We start from the raw sequence: 14482 nt of genomic DNA, 5'->3' as shown, positions 1-14482 counted from the left end.
TACTTGCGGTAAAAGCAGGAGGCTTAAAGGCTGGCAACTAAGGAGAAAACTGAGGGCCAAAAAGACCTAAAGCAACATAGTAACTATGCCAAGGGCCTAACTATACAACCGGAAAAGGGCCATCCCTAATAGGCCCGAGTTGCTCAGAATTAACATTATGTTCAGATGAGTATTATTAAAAACATGGAGAAGTATGTAATCAAATATTTAACAAAAACTTGTCCAACGTTTATGCGTATATTGAAACTTGAAATTCACTTAAGCAACACAGCATGTTTCCCCCTAAGTTGGCTATATCAAGTTTGTGAGACTTCTTCCTCCAAAATAGGTCAATAGACTTATGTTAAAGACAACATGTGTATTGAAAGTAGCAATTTTATTTGAGTTAAAATTATTTACAAAAACCCAAAGACATACTTCATGAAACTGGTACAAACTATTTTTTTCCTGCCGTTGGCTTTTGCTCCAAAGATCACAGCTGAGAAATACTGTATAAAATAAAAATAGGATTGGATTCAGAAAAGTATTCTACTGTTCTAATTTCCAATTGGTAGTATTTACAGAAATATTTACAATGGAAAAAAAGGTTACTTTAAAACTTTAGTCAATTTGCAAGTCAGCCTCAAGTACCCTAAAATGCAAAGTTCTCTGAGGGTTAAAACACACAGATGCACTGCAGTTGGTGAGGTTATATCTCCTCCCCAACCCCCCACCAAAATCTGCATCTCTATCAGTGCTTGACAATTAGTTATTATTTAAAAACAGAACAAAACAAAAAACTGTTAAACACTGAGGTAAATCAATTCTCAAATGATTACCAGTGTAACAGAAAAATATAGTTCGCCCTGATTGTTCTCATCAAAATGTTTTATAATATTCCTTATCATCTGCCACAAGTCAGTTTTATCAAAAATCTGTTCCTTTTCCTAAATCCAATGATTAATAAATATCAATGTTTTAAAAATAATTAAAAATATCTAACTAATTTAACTTTATGGATATCATTTACTGATATGCTTTTAGAACAGTTTGCTAAGCTAGCTTTTATACTCAGGGCAAATACAATCCCAGTCTTTCCCCCGTTACACTGGCATACTATGTTATTAGAAGGTGGTGGGGTAAGGGGTGGGGGTGGGTGGAAGGAAGAAGAAAACAATTTGCCTGGAATCAGTTACTTCCTTATAGATTTCCCAACAATCTGCATTATCAAAAATAGGAAGACAATAGAAGGCAGCCACTGTATTAAAAAACATTACAGCTGGCACTGATACAAGAGCCCCGATTTGTCACTTTATACAAGGAAATAACAAAGTCTAAATGAGTAAAAATTAGACTTTTAGCTATTTTCCCCAATACACACCAAACTAATATTTTTATGGCTTCAAGTTTTACAAATCCAATGAAGAGACAGGATGTAACTACCTGAAGGGTATTTAAAAGTATTAATGAAATAGATCTCTGACAAGCCTGTATTCAGGCCCAATTGATAAAAAAGAAAAAAATGTATAACCAGTGGTCTGAACAATTAATACAAAAAAATTTGCAACACTGTGCAATTAAATCTATAAAATGTGTTTTGTGTGTTCCATAACTGTTTTCCAAACTGTTCTATGAACAAAGAATCTGAATGAAAAAAGGGTCTTCTCTAAACCAGCAATTTAAGGCTTTGCACTTATGCAACTGATCCTGTCACTCTATAGAAGAATATACATGTTATCTGAAAACATGAATTCCACATTGGTGTTTTAGCTTCCTTATATTTATTGTACTGAACATTAGAAAATATATCTAGAGAGCCCTCCCTCAAAACTTAATGTTATAAGAGCCTCCCTAGCATTAAGTGTAAACTACCCTGGGTTTGTCTATTTTGCTTAATCCTTTAACAGGGCACATCATCTTCTATAATATTCCCTCAAACTGTTGTTTTCTTGTGTCTATAGTTACGACACATTATGGTATGATATTGAATATGGTCATGTTCTCAAAAGTGAAAAATAGTTCAACAACCCAAACCTAATCAAGAATAAAAAAATATACTATTAATCCCTAGTCTTTGGATTCCATCTAATTTTAAATATAGACAGTAGTTCAGGGAACAACAACAAAAAAATTCACAAAATTATTAAAAGCTTTATTTACGATTGGAATCATTCAACAAAAAAGCAAAAGCGAATGAGCCTGAAAAAGGAACTAAGCTGTTGTCTAGAATGTCCTCGGAACATTCGATACCTCAGTAGCTAAGCTGCCTATGCACCTGGCTGGCATGACAACAGTGGCTCAAACATACACAGCAGTTGCACTAACAGCAGCACAAATTTTCCCCTTAAAACTTGCCCAGAATAAAGCAAGTAAACAAGGGAAGGGTATAAACTCTGCCAAAGTAAATGTACTTAAATACTGCATGGAATTGTTAACAGCCTGAACCTTTTCCCTCATTTTTGATAGTTGCAGATTGATGTAGTAACTGTCATTTAGCAAATGCAGAATGCATGACGAAGAAATCGGGTGGTCTTAAAAATCCAAACACGAATGATACTGATGAATGTTCTTGGTATATCTTCAAGGACTTCTTTCATGACTTTTCTTTGTTTAAGGAGAGCTCCAGCATTACCGAGCACCTGAAGCAAAGGTAAAGCAGCTAGCAATGTTCCAAATATTCAATCACTCTAGAGATAGATTTCTGGCCTGTTGTTCCAACAGCACACTGAAAGGGAGGGGGAAGGAAGTTAACCGTTAATATTTAACAAATTTTAAAAAGTATTAAATCAAAGTTCATCTCCTTTAGATTTACTAAACTGAACACTACAAATCAAAGTGCACTGAGATTAAACTGTGACTTTGATAATAGAGTATTTTGCCATAGAAATAGAACATAATTATTAAAAATAAAAGGATCCCTTGTTGCCTCCACTTACTATAGCCGTAGTATTTTTATTTCTACTGTCAATGTATTATACTTAAATTTGAAACCACAAGGCTGCAATAAAAGCTACTTACAGTAAGATTCATAAAGCTCAGGAATTTTTTGAGCATCTCTGTCATTATTGAAAAGTCTCCTTCTGGCAGATATTCCCGCACAGTAGTTACATTGATCTGAGGAAACAGATCAAAGAAATTTTGGTCAGCAGGCAGAAAACATGAGACTGAGCTGTATACCGTGTTGTTGGTTTTGGCACAAATCCTGTTGCAAACCTCTGCAAGGTCCTTGAAACACCACAGTTATTTCCTTTCCACATTCATTCACTCTGTGCATTTGTGTGTGTGTGTTCACTCTTGCATGCCCTACACTCAGAAACAGAGGAAAGGCAAGGCTGGTAAAGGCTTTAAGGAAACATTTGTGTGCCTATTTACTTTTATAAATGTAAAGAAAAAGGTCTGAAGTAGCAAGCTGCACTGTTAGTGAGTGTTTTTACCGGGCGGGAGGGGAGCGCGGAAGGGATAGAAGAGGAGGGAAAGATGTTAAAATACTTGAGAATGTACTCATAGAGCTGCTCGTGAAATAAAAAGATCAAAGAAAATTTCTCATGCTCCACAAGTGAATTCAACCAATTACATAGGCCAGGAATTAACTAGATCTTTCCAAAGGTAATCGAATATCATCTATGAGACAGAGATTCTCAGACAATGCTAGGAGAGGAGATTAAGGTGTTTTCCTCCACTATTACTAAGAAGCAGCCAAACTATATATAAATATGAACTGCTTAAAATACTCTTCTATTTCACTATATAGAAAAATGCTTTAAAGCTTCAGAAAGAATAAAAGATAAACCTTTATTATAGCTATTCTAGGAAGGTTTACCTATAATAAAAAGCACAAATGAGGGCCGACCCCGTGGCTCACTCGGGAGAGTGAGGCGCTGGGAGCGCCGAGGCTGCGGGTTTGGATCCTATATAGGGATGGCCAGTGCGCTCACTGGCTGAGCACGGTGCAGGCGACACCAAGCCAAGGGTTGTGATCCCCTTACTGATCACCAAAAAAAAAAAAAAAAAAAAAAGCACAAATGAAAGTATATTGTCCCGAGTTTTCAGAAACAGGTAAGGGGTAAAAAAGCTTCCAATTTGACTTTGTTGATGAGGAGAAAGAAGAGACCACATATTAATCTTTAAGGAAATTTCCCACCAGCCACTCCCTCCCTTTTTTTATATTCCTTTGCCAAGGGTACTTCTGAAATTATAAAGCAGCAAAATAATGAAATGAATATAGTTTCAGAAAGATCTAATCAAAACACTGCTAAAGTAATTATGTGCTGAAGTATGTGGTGTCAATTACCCAAATTCAAACTGAACGTCCCCACTAAAAGCTACCACAGTGGGTAGAGTTGTGGCTATGGTGTCTCTGGAGGACCACTCGGTAGAAAAGTGGACCTCTATAACAAAGAATAAATAATTAGCTCCTATGTTTTGGAAGACTGCCCATCATTAATCCAAATCTAATCTTTCTCTATCAACATATAAGTGGCTGAGGCAATGAGAAGGACAAGTACAATTTATTTTAAACAGCACAGCAGGCACAAAATGAAAAGGCATGATACAGCACGGCCTATTTGGGAAACTTTTTAAATATCTAAGGGGTATGTTAGGTTTGGAAACTGGAGACGCAGCCTTAAGTTTGGGGACTTATAGCAGTAAACAAAGTCATCAACCCCTTAAATGAGGTTGAGCCAAGGAAGACTGAAAGAGAGGAGTCGTGATCAGCAAGTGTTCTGAAGGGAGTTAGCTCTGGTGGGAGTGCGCAAGATTCCAGGTGGGGAGAGGCAGGAGAGCAGGAAGCAGACTTGGCCACTGCAACTGCACCAGTTGCAAAGTGGTAAGAAGTCATGGTGGGCAACAGAAAATGAGACCAGACTCTCCTGGACTTCACAAGCATGCTGCCCTTAACCACAAGGCAGCATTTACTGCATACAACCACCTGCTTTCTTGTCTATTTCTTCTACTTACACACTGGGTAAACCAATCTCCTTTACATTTTCTGGTATCAGCTAGCATTTTGGGGTTATCATAAAGATCTCCAAGGCAACAAACACATCTGGGGCTCTATGAATTCACAACATTGCCCATAACCCAAGAATCTTATCATTTCTTTAGAGACGAGAGAAGTAAATAAACAGGAATAGGAATTAACATGGAAAAGATGGCCCAAGATAAATCATACATAGTAATAACTCAATTTCAAGAACCATTATTTAAGAAAGAACATGATTGAAAATAACTGAACCCAGGGTGTCTGCAAAACAGAATACATAAAAATCTTTAAATTTAAATATTATGTTCATTGTTTTTATTGAGGCCTGCCTCTTCCTCCTTCCCTTTGTGTGTGTATGTTTTACTCATTTGCTCTTAAAATCTTGTCATTGGAAATAAAGAAAAGGGCTAAGCCAAAGAGGTTATGGCAAAGGAGGATAAAAATCTTGCAGGGCCTCCAGAACCACAATAAGAACCATGGTCTTGATCCTGAAAGCAGTGATGCCTGGGGGCGGGGGCAGGGGTGGGGACATGGAGCAGGCTGGTGTGCATCTAGATTGACTGCAGTATAAATATGCAAGAGGTGGACAAGACTGATTTAGAAAAATACAGAGGACTTAGACAAATGGATGAGAAAGTGAAAAGGGCAACACAGAGAACTCGATGGACCCACTCGTAAGAAGCCATCATGAGTTCCTCCTCAAAGGAAGCCATTCATTTATCATTACCCTTTTCTTCCCAATCCTCCATCTTCAATAAGATGACCCTTGCTTCCTACTGAAGCTAACCCTCCACATATAAAACAGATCTCAACTCTTTTTTGTCTCCTGAATGCCCTTGCTCCTAGGAAAAACTCTCCCTTGCACTTTAAAATCTAGCTTTATTACTGGATCTTCCACTTAAAATTATCTACCTGTGCCACCCCATTTTAAAGGGAACACTCCCAGTGACTCTGACACCCCCCTCACCATCATGTTTTACTCTTCCTGTTTTTCCCATGGCAGCAGACTGTCCTAATAGCGATGGCTATTAGGGTTATGCCTTCCACTTCTGTGCTGACTCGGCCTGATTATCCAGACACTCATATTTCCTGTAGGTAAATACTGATGATGATCTAAACCATTCACAGTCATCTCATTTTCCTGGCCAATGAATGGTTGAAACAAAAGCATGTGACCCAATGCTGGCCAAGATGAGGGAAAGTCTACTTGGTAAGGGATGGTGGGAGGGCGGGGTCCCAGGAGGAAAAAAAATTATTGTCTTAAAAAGAAACATAGAGGATGAGCCACCTATGTCTGCTGGACATTATTTAACTAGATAAGACACCTAGCTACAGTCAGCATAGGGCCATGAGGAGAGCTAACAAAGGACAAGACAACATGCAGAGGACAATAGTTTAAAGACAGAAATGATGAGTCCCTGATGACCTCGGTGAAGCACTGAAATAACCAGAATTGGATTTAGCCATCTTGTTTGAGCCAACTGAGCACAGGTTTTATACTATCACTTTTACTCCAACCTAAGGAGTCTGAATGGATTCGCCAAACAAGAGTTTTCTTTTTAGACCCAAATGTTTACAAGTTTTTAATATTATGTGCTATCTTAATTTTTAATTTAATTTCATATATGTAAATCTTCCTTCCTCATGAGATTAAAAGTACCCTGACTAGCTTGTTTTTCACAACTGCTTTTTTAAAAAAAAATCTCAAACAGCCTAACTCTGACAGGCACATCAATCAGTTCTAAAGAAGCCATAGAGCAACTTTTAAAAAAATAAAAATTAAATCGCTCCAAACTTTACTTGGTAAAGCCTATACTAGAAAGGGAATAAACATGTCTACCATGTAAAAAAAAAGAAAACTAAGTAATTTAAAGGAAATGATTGCAAATATTACACATTTTCTTGCCATTTAGAGAGAAATAATCTGTTTAAACAATGCTACAACCAGCCAAAAGCCTTTCTGGAATAAAGTGGGTATAAACGGGAAAAAATTAAAGGAATAAATAAGGGAATTAGGTAACGGTATGAAATTGTTACACTGAAAATCTTTTAAAGATCCCTAAAACATCACTGGACTATTTACTTACTGGACTTTCCTGGCAGAGACATCCGAGAAGCAGTGCCGTGTAGGAGGCCACAATGCAATCCTCCATGTGTTTGCCAGCATGCTGAAGGGCTGAGAACGTTTAAATAAAGAATAACAGTATGTCAAACAATACAAGCCTCATAAAATCAACTATTCTGTTAGTTATCTTTTCTTCAAAACAGCTAAACATCAACAAATAGTGCTAGGACAATTAGATATTCACAAATTAACAAAAATTAACTCAGAATAGGGATCCAAATAATAAAAGCTAAAACCATAAACCTCTTAAAGTTAAAATTTTTGTGTTGTAAAGGACACCATAACAAAGTGGAAAAAACAGCCCACAGAATGGGAGAATATGTTTGCATATCATCTATCTGATAAGGGTCAAGTATCCAGAATATATAAGGAATTCTTATGAGTCATCAATAAAAAGACAAACAACCTAATCAAAAACTGGGCAAAGGACTTTAGTCATCAGGGAACTACAAATCAAACCACGAGATATCACTTCACACCCACTGAGATGAACTAAAATTTTAATTCCACTTGAAGTGTGGAATTAAAAAAAAAAATAGACAATTTGTGAAGACGCAGAGAGATTGGAACCCTCATACATTGCTGATGGAAATGTAAAATGGTGCGACGATGTTGGAAAACAGTTTGGCATTTCCTTAAATGTTAAACATAGGGTTAACATATAATCCAACAATTCTACTCCTAGACATACATCCAAGAGAAATGAAAACATTGTCTACAAAAAAACTTGTACACAATTGTTCACTCTGCATTCATAATAGCTAAAAAGCAGAAACAACCCAAATGTCCATCAATGGACAAATGGATCAACAAAATGTGGTATAACAGAAAATTATCTGGCTAGTATAAGGAATACAGCTCTAACACACGCTACATCATGAATGAACCCTGAAAACAGTCTGCTGACTGAAAGAAATCAGTTACAAAACGCCACATATTACACGATTCCTTTTCTATGAAATGTCCAGAATAAGCAAATCCAGAGATAGAAAGCAGATTAGTGGTTGCCAGTGGCTTGGGGAGGGTAAAACGGAGATGATGGCTGCTAATGGGTTCGGGGTTCCTTTAGGGAGTGATAAAAAAATGTTTGGAATTAGACAGTGGTGATGGTGGCACAAACTTGTCAATATACTAAAAACTACTGAATTATTTACTTTAAGAGGGTAAATTTTATAGTATGTGAGTTACATCTCAATACAGCTGTTATTTTAAAAAAGAAAAAATGCTAAACAACCAAAAATATCATTATGCCAAAGAAAACATCAAAACTTAGTAACTTTCACTAGCGTGTCAAATGCTTGGCATTCATTATAATTAAAGATCTGAGCTACCTTTGGGAGGGTCACTCCATGGGTCAGCAAGACACTCCTCAACATATTTTGCAGTCGGTTTGTTTACACCAGCATCACCACAAATGCGTGAGGAATGTGTTGCGCTACGACCTTACAACAGTTATGGAGTCACTAGGCAATAAGAATTTTTCAGCTCCAGTATAATCTTATGAAAGGGGCTGGCTTGGTTAGCTTAGATGGTTAGAATGCGGTGTTGATAACACCAAAAAGGGTTCAGATTCCCTTACTGGCCAGCCACCAAAAAAAAAAAAAAAAAAAAAAAAAACTTACAGAATTACCATCATTATGTGGTGCATGGCCATTTTTCACTGTGTTTGCCACGTAGTACTTTACCCTTTGAGAACTATTACTGTAATTTATGATGATAGATCTTGCTTAAAAGTGAGGCTCAGAAAAAGACTCTCAAAAATTCAAAACTGGAAAAGCCATATTGTTCAGCGGCTTCTCTTTACAAATGAGCAAAAGAAAGAATAGCCCAGGAAGGAAAAGTCACTCGACTAGCCATATCTTTCCCATCACTAGTGTGCCTGACGCTGACATGTGCCTTCCTCACTGCTGGGAAGAAGTCTTATTACAAGTACTAAAGTGCCAAACCTTGTCCGGATTATACTAGAAACCCTACAATAATAGCTGGATTATGACAGGCTGGCCGACTAGCTCACTGGGTTAGAGCACAGCCTTGTAACACCCAGGTCACAGGTTTGGATCCCCATACCCATCAGCCACCAAGAAAAAAAAGAAAAAGCTGTATTATGACAATATTTGAATTAAAGTATGTTTTTAAGAAAAATAAACAAACAAAACCATTATTCCCAATTTGAATACACCACTGAAAATAAACATGCCTTTATTGAGGTCAAGTTCTTCATCATCCTCCTCCTTCTTATGTTTCTCTTCTGTACCATCGGTCTTTTCAGTTGACACCCACTGTATTTCTCCACTTGTTTCTTGCCACTCTCCACTCTTATCATGCTGAGTGGTGGGAGCATCTTTGATCAACTCATCTGTTTTACTTTCTGCCAACTGGGCTGCTCGCTCTCGCTCAAGGAATAGCTGATAAAAATTATTTTTGAAGATCATCAAAAAGAGATCACCAACCAACATGCATATACCAAATATAAGGTTCTGATTGTTTTTAAATATCACTTGCTCTAAGGTTGTCTGGTAAAAAAAAAAAAAAAAAAAAAAAAAAGGGTGACTATAAGTAAAAGTTTTTTTGCTCAATATCCCACTGAAAGCCAAACAAAAGTATAAATGCTGCTGTGATTCAATTATGTAATCTACCAATGATATAGGTAGTTTGCAAGAATGAAAGTCTCAAATCATTTCCCTTAATTTGGATAATACTGAGAAAAAATTCAAGCAAAAAATACAAAATTAAAAATTTTTTTATTTAAATAAACTAGGCAGAGTTGGCCACTCAGCCCAGTTAGTTAGGGCACAGTGTTAAAACACCAAGGTCAAGGGTTCAGATCCCATATTGGCCAGCCACCAAAGAACCCCCCCCCCCCCAAAAAAAAAAAAACCTAGGCAGACTGGATGAATTAACTGGAAGAAAAGACAATGAATAAAACTACATATCATTAGGGGAAATACAAGATGGGTCTTTAAAAAAAAAATTTAAAGAGATAAACAAGAATTAGTGAAAAACTGAAGGTCTCAGAAAGAACTGAATCTCAACTAACATTATTAGCATGTTTATCAATGGAAGTACATAGAGAAAACTGTAAGTCAAAGGGAAAACTACTAAATTCCTTGCCTTCACTTTATTTGCCCTATGCTGGTACAGTGCTAAAGACATAGAAAGCACTTAATATACACACTGACATGATTTGGGAAAAGTTCCAAGTTACTAAAGAGAACTACCTGGAAAAAAAAAAAAATGGCAAGCAGATCTCAAAGATTTGCTACGTATGCAAAAGAATGGTACATAATAAACTTCCAAGAGGGCATATATAATACCCTTGAGAAAATGAAACTTAAGTGTTATATAGAAAAGCAGTTCTCAAAATTGGTCCAAGAATCCCTGGAGGTCCCCAAGACTCTAGCAGGGAATCTGGGAAGTCAAAATTACATTCATAATAATACTAAAAGATCTGATGACTTCTTGCCTTCTCTCTCAAGTGCACGGTGGAGTTTTGCAGAGCCTACGTGCCATGTGATTATTATCACTGTTCTAATGGCTAATGTAATTTTTCCCAGTTTTAACTTCCAATTCAATAAATATAGATAATGTTTAAAAAAAAAAAAAAAAAAGCTCTTTGGGTTTCCCAGTAATTTTAAGAGTATAAAGAAGTTCTAAGATCAAAATGTTTGAGAAGAAAATGATGGGCTCCCAGTTATGACTCAGGAAAGGGTCAAGTTGTGTGGATTACTTCAACCATAACTGGTTTCAAAAAGGCCCAGAGAGGTAGCTAATTAGAGTTAGTATGGGCTTTTGGAAAATTGAAAAGGATGGTCATTCTTTTTGGTCAATGTGCAAAATGCCATTTAAGGAAATACCAAAGGTATCTAGGAACCTGATAGACTGGCAAAAAATCTAAAAACTGTAATGCCCAATGTTGGCAAGAGTATGAAGAAAAGAGGAATCAAATAGTTTTGGGGGGGAAATATGACATGAGGGCAGAGGAAGTATGTGTTTTGTGATGGGGGTAGGAGGACTTAGGGATATCAATTTAAAATACTGTATACATATTCTGACAAAATTCCTAAGCCAGGAAATTATCCCACAGACATACTTTAAAAGGTATGGCCCAAGACTTAGCTACTACAGTATTTATTTATTTATTTTTCTCACCAAATTTTTAAAATTAATTATCTTAAATTGACACATAATTGATTGTACATATCTGTGGGGTACAGCACTGAATATCAATACTTGTATGCAACACACGATCCTCAAATCAGGATAATCACTACATTTATCACTACACAATGTAATCATCTTTTATGGCCTTTTATGGTATTTATTTGTTATTTTTATAACAAAAGAAAACCAAAAACATAAAGTATATCAGTAGAAGATTGCTTAAATAAACTACTGAATGGTATGTAGTCTTCACAAAGCATGAGATAAATCTATGTGTTGATTATAAAAAGCTCACAAAGTACACAAAAAGCAGTATTAGCACTCATTTCTCAGGACATATATAAAAATGGTAATTTTATAAGAAATGGACTTATGAATTTTAAAACTTTCTGGATGTGTTTTTTTTACTATGTGTGTAAATTATTTTTTATTTTTAAAATAAACTGATCAATTAATTTTTAAAAAGTAGTTAAGAAATGGAGAGCAACTAGAAAGACAGTTTGTGTCAGTAATCAAAAGTACTTAATTTGAAAATAACTGGACTAAGATCAATGTTGTCAGTAGTATAAAAAATATAAATGTGAACATTAATTTCTCTAACGACACCTCTTTGAGTATTAGAATTAAGAGCCATTTCTTGATACTTAAGATAATAGGAGTATAAGGTGGCACAATTTTCTAAAATGAGAGTAACAGAATCCATCGCCTGAAAAGGTATTACAATCTAAAAATAAAAACTTTTTGACTAACTAAAAAATGACAAACCATAGCAGGTAAAAGAAAGCCAGACACCATACAGGATGATATCCTGAAGGATAAGCAGTTTCTATAACATGTATTACAAAAGAGGAATACTAGGCTGCATGTAACAAACATCCAGCAGGAAAATTTGAGACTATTCCTAAAATAACCCACAAACAGAGGTCTCCTGGGGTGGGGGGTGGCTTCAGCAAATTAAACCCTACTATGTGAATAAAGCAGATCAACATCTACTTCTTCAAAAACAACTGCTGAAGGGCCGGCCCCCTGGCGCACTCGGGAGAGTGAGCTTGCGAGCGCAGCGGCGCTTCCGCTGCGGGTTGGGATCCTATATAGGAATAGCCAGTGCGCTCACTGGCTGAGCGCGGTGCGGGCGACACCAAGCCAAGGGTTGCGATCCCCTTACCGGTCACAAAAAGACAAAAAAAAAGAAAAAAAAAAAAACTGCTGAGGCCATTTACAGTATGTTGTTATTCACTTTATATTCCATTTGAACAAAAGTCGATTTTCAAAAGGTAGGGACCAGAATGATTGAAAAAACTCTGGTATAACCATACAAGGGAATGCCTACTCAGTAATATAAAAGGAATGAACTACTGACATATGCATCAACCTGGAAAGACCTCAAGAGCATATGCTTAGTTTTTCTGAGAAAAGTTACAAACTGTGGGATTCCATTTATATAATATTCTTTTTTTTTTTTTTTTTTGTCCTTTTCGTGACCGGCACCCAGCCAGTGAGTGCACCAGCCATCCGCATATAGGATCCGAACCCACGGCGGGAGTGTCGCCGCGCTCCCAGCGCTGCACTCTCCCGAGTGCACCACGGGCTCGGCCCTATATAATATTCTTGAAAAGACAAAACTATGAAGATGGAGAACAGGTTAGTGGTAACTAGGAGATAAGGAGGGTGGGGAGGCTGGGTAGTGAGAAGCACAAGGGAATTCATTTGTGGAGATAATTCTGTACCTTAATGTAGTGGTAAGTACGTGAATCTATACATTGGGTAAAATTGCATGGAAGTATATATATCTCGCAGACGCACAAATGAATGCAGCTTAAAAATCATGAAAATGAATAAGGTCCAAAGTCTATTTAACAGTAACGTACCAATGTCAATTTCTGTTTTGATATTGTACTACAGTTATGTAAAGTGCCACCATTAGAAGAAGATGGGGTAAAGAGTACATGGAATTCTTTGTTCTATTTTTATAACTTCCTATGAGTCTATTATCATTTTGAAATAAAAAGTTCTTAAAAACAACAAATTACATAGGAAAGAAATGTTTCAGCAGAAAAACAAATGTGTCAATGGGGCCTACAAAAAAAGGAAAGGGGGGGAAAGGTACCAAATATTTTAAAATGTTTCTAGCATTAAATGAATCCCTAAATGATATCTGAAGACCAAAAATAAAAATATTACCAATTATTGTCAGTAATGACTTCTACTGTTTACTATTATTGTTGCTGATAAGTAACATAACAATTTCTCACGGGTTTCATCACACATACTTTTATATTTTAAATAATTAAAGGCTAAAAGTTCAAGGCTATTCAAGACTACTCTGAATCCTAGAAAAAAAGCCTAGGCATTACTTATCTATGGTCAATACTCAATTACATGTAAAGAGCAAAATAAAGCAGGACAAAAGAAAGTATGAGTATAAATGACTCAAAAAAGCAATCTCATCTCAGGATTTCCCCATGGCTTGGCCACTTTGTTACTTTCTAGACTAGTGAAGGAAGAAATAACAAAGGGCTTCTTCTTCTGTGGTCCACAGGGCCTAAGAGAGTCCTGGACACAGACCAGACCAGTAAGTAAATACTGGAGGACTTTAACTGGATGGATTGGGGCTGGGACTAGATTCCCAATCTGTTATCAGAAATCTACTTTAGCTTCGTAAAACAAATGTGCTGTATCTCTGCTTTTTGCTAACAATGCTTAAAGAGTAATTACAATAGTTGAGGGAAAAAAAAGTAAAGGGTGCTTTCTAAGCCAGTATTTTACTAGCCCACAGAGAAACTGTACCACACTTTTAATTGGCAAAGAATTCTGATTTAAAATAAAATAAAGTTTCACCCTAGAAACTACAAATATTTAAGTATTGGTCAGGTCTAAAAGACATTCCTTCCCTCCCTGCCCCAGCAAAGGCATGATTAAGGAGTTTTAAACAAAAAGAAAAAGAAAAAAAAAAGCAAGGAGGTAAAAGGTGTGATTGATAAAGCAACTGAACAGATGCAACAAACTGCAGACATGTTTTTAAGTTGTTGCTTACCTGCACTAAAGCCTGAACAGCATGAACTTGTCCGGCTATCCTCAAACTAGCATCTCCTCCTCCACTACAGAAGGAAGAATCAAAAGAACACGACGTTTCCATGTTGACAAGACAGTGCCGATTCCGAGCACTGTACTCCACTAGATTTATCAGTAGACCTAAGCCCTACAAAAATTTTAAAAGATGCATATTATCATAG

General features: G+C 36.5%; 1 protein-coding gene across 1 annotated transcript in view; it reads right to left on the bottom strand.

The window, feature by feature from the left end:
* Nucleotides 1–357: 357 nt before the first annotated feature.
* Nucleotides 358–14482, bottom strand: part of WAPL (WAPL cohesin release factor) — a 72579-nt gene continuing 58454 nt past the window's right edge. The window contains exons 15-19 of the mRNA XM_063086553.1: nt 14284–14448; nt 9286–9493; nt 7051–7139; nt 2998–3093; nt 358–2704 (exon numbers count right to left, since the gene is read on the bottom strand). Coding sequence (XP_062942623.1) covers nt 2639–2704; nt 2998–3093; nt 7051–7139; nt 9286–9493; nt 14284–14448 — 624 coding nt within the window. The 3' untranslated portion in view covers nt 358–2638. The remainder of the gene's footprint in view (nt 2705–2997; nt 3094–7050; nt 7140–9285; nt 9494–14283; nt 14449–14482) is intronic.

The sequence above is a fragment of the Cynocephalus volans genome, chromosome 2 (genome assembly GCF_027409185.1).
Source record: "Cynocephalus volans isolate mCynVol1 chromosome 2, mCynVol1.pri, whole genome shotgun sequence".
In the NCBI taxonomy this organism is placed as follows: domain Eukaryota; kingdom Metazoa; phylum Chordata; class Mammalia; order Dermoptera; family Cynocephalidae; genus Cynocephalus; species Cynocephalus volans.
This window is presented reverse-complemented; position numbering and strand designations above follow the sequence as displayed.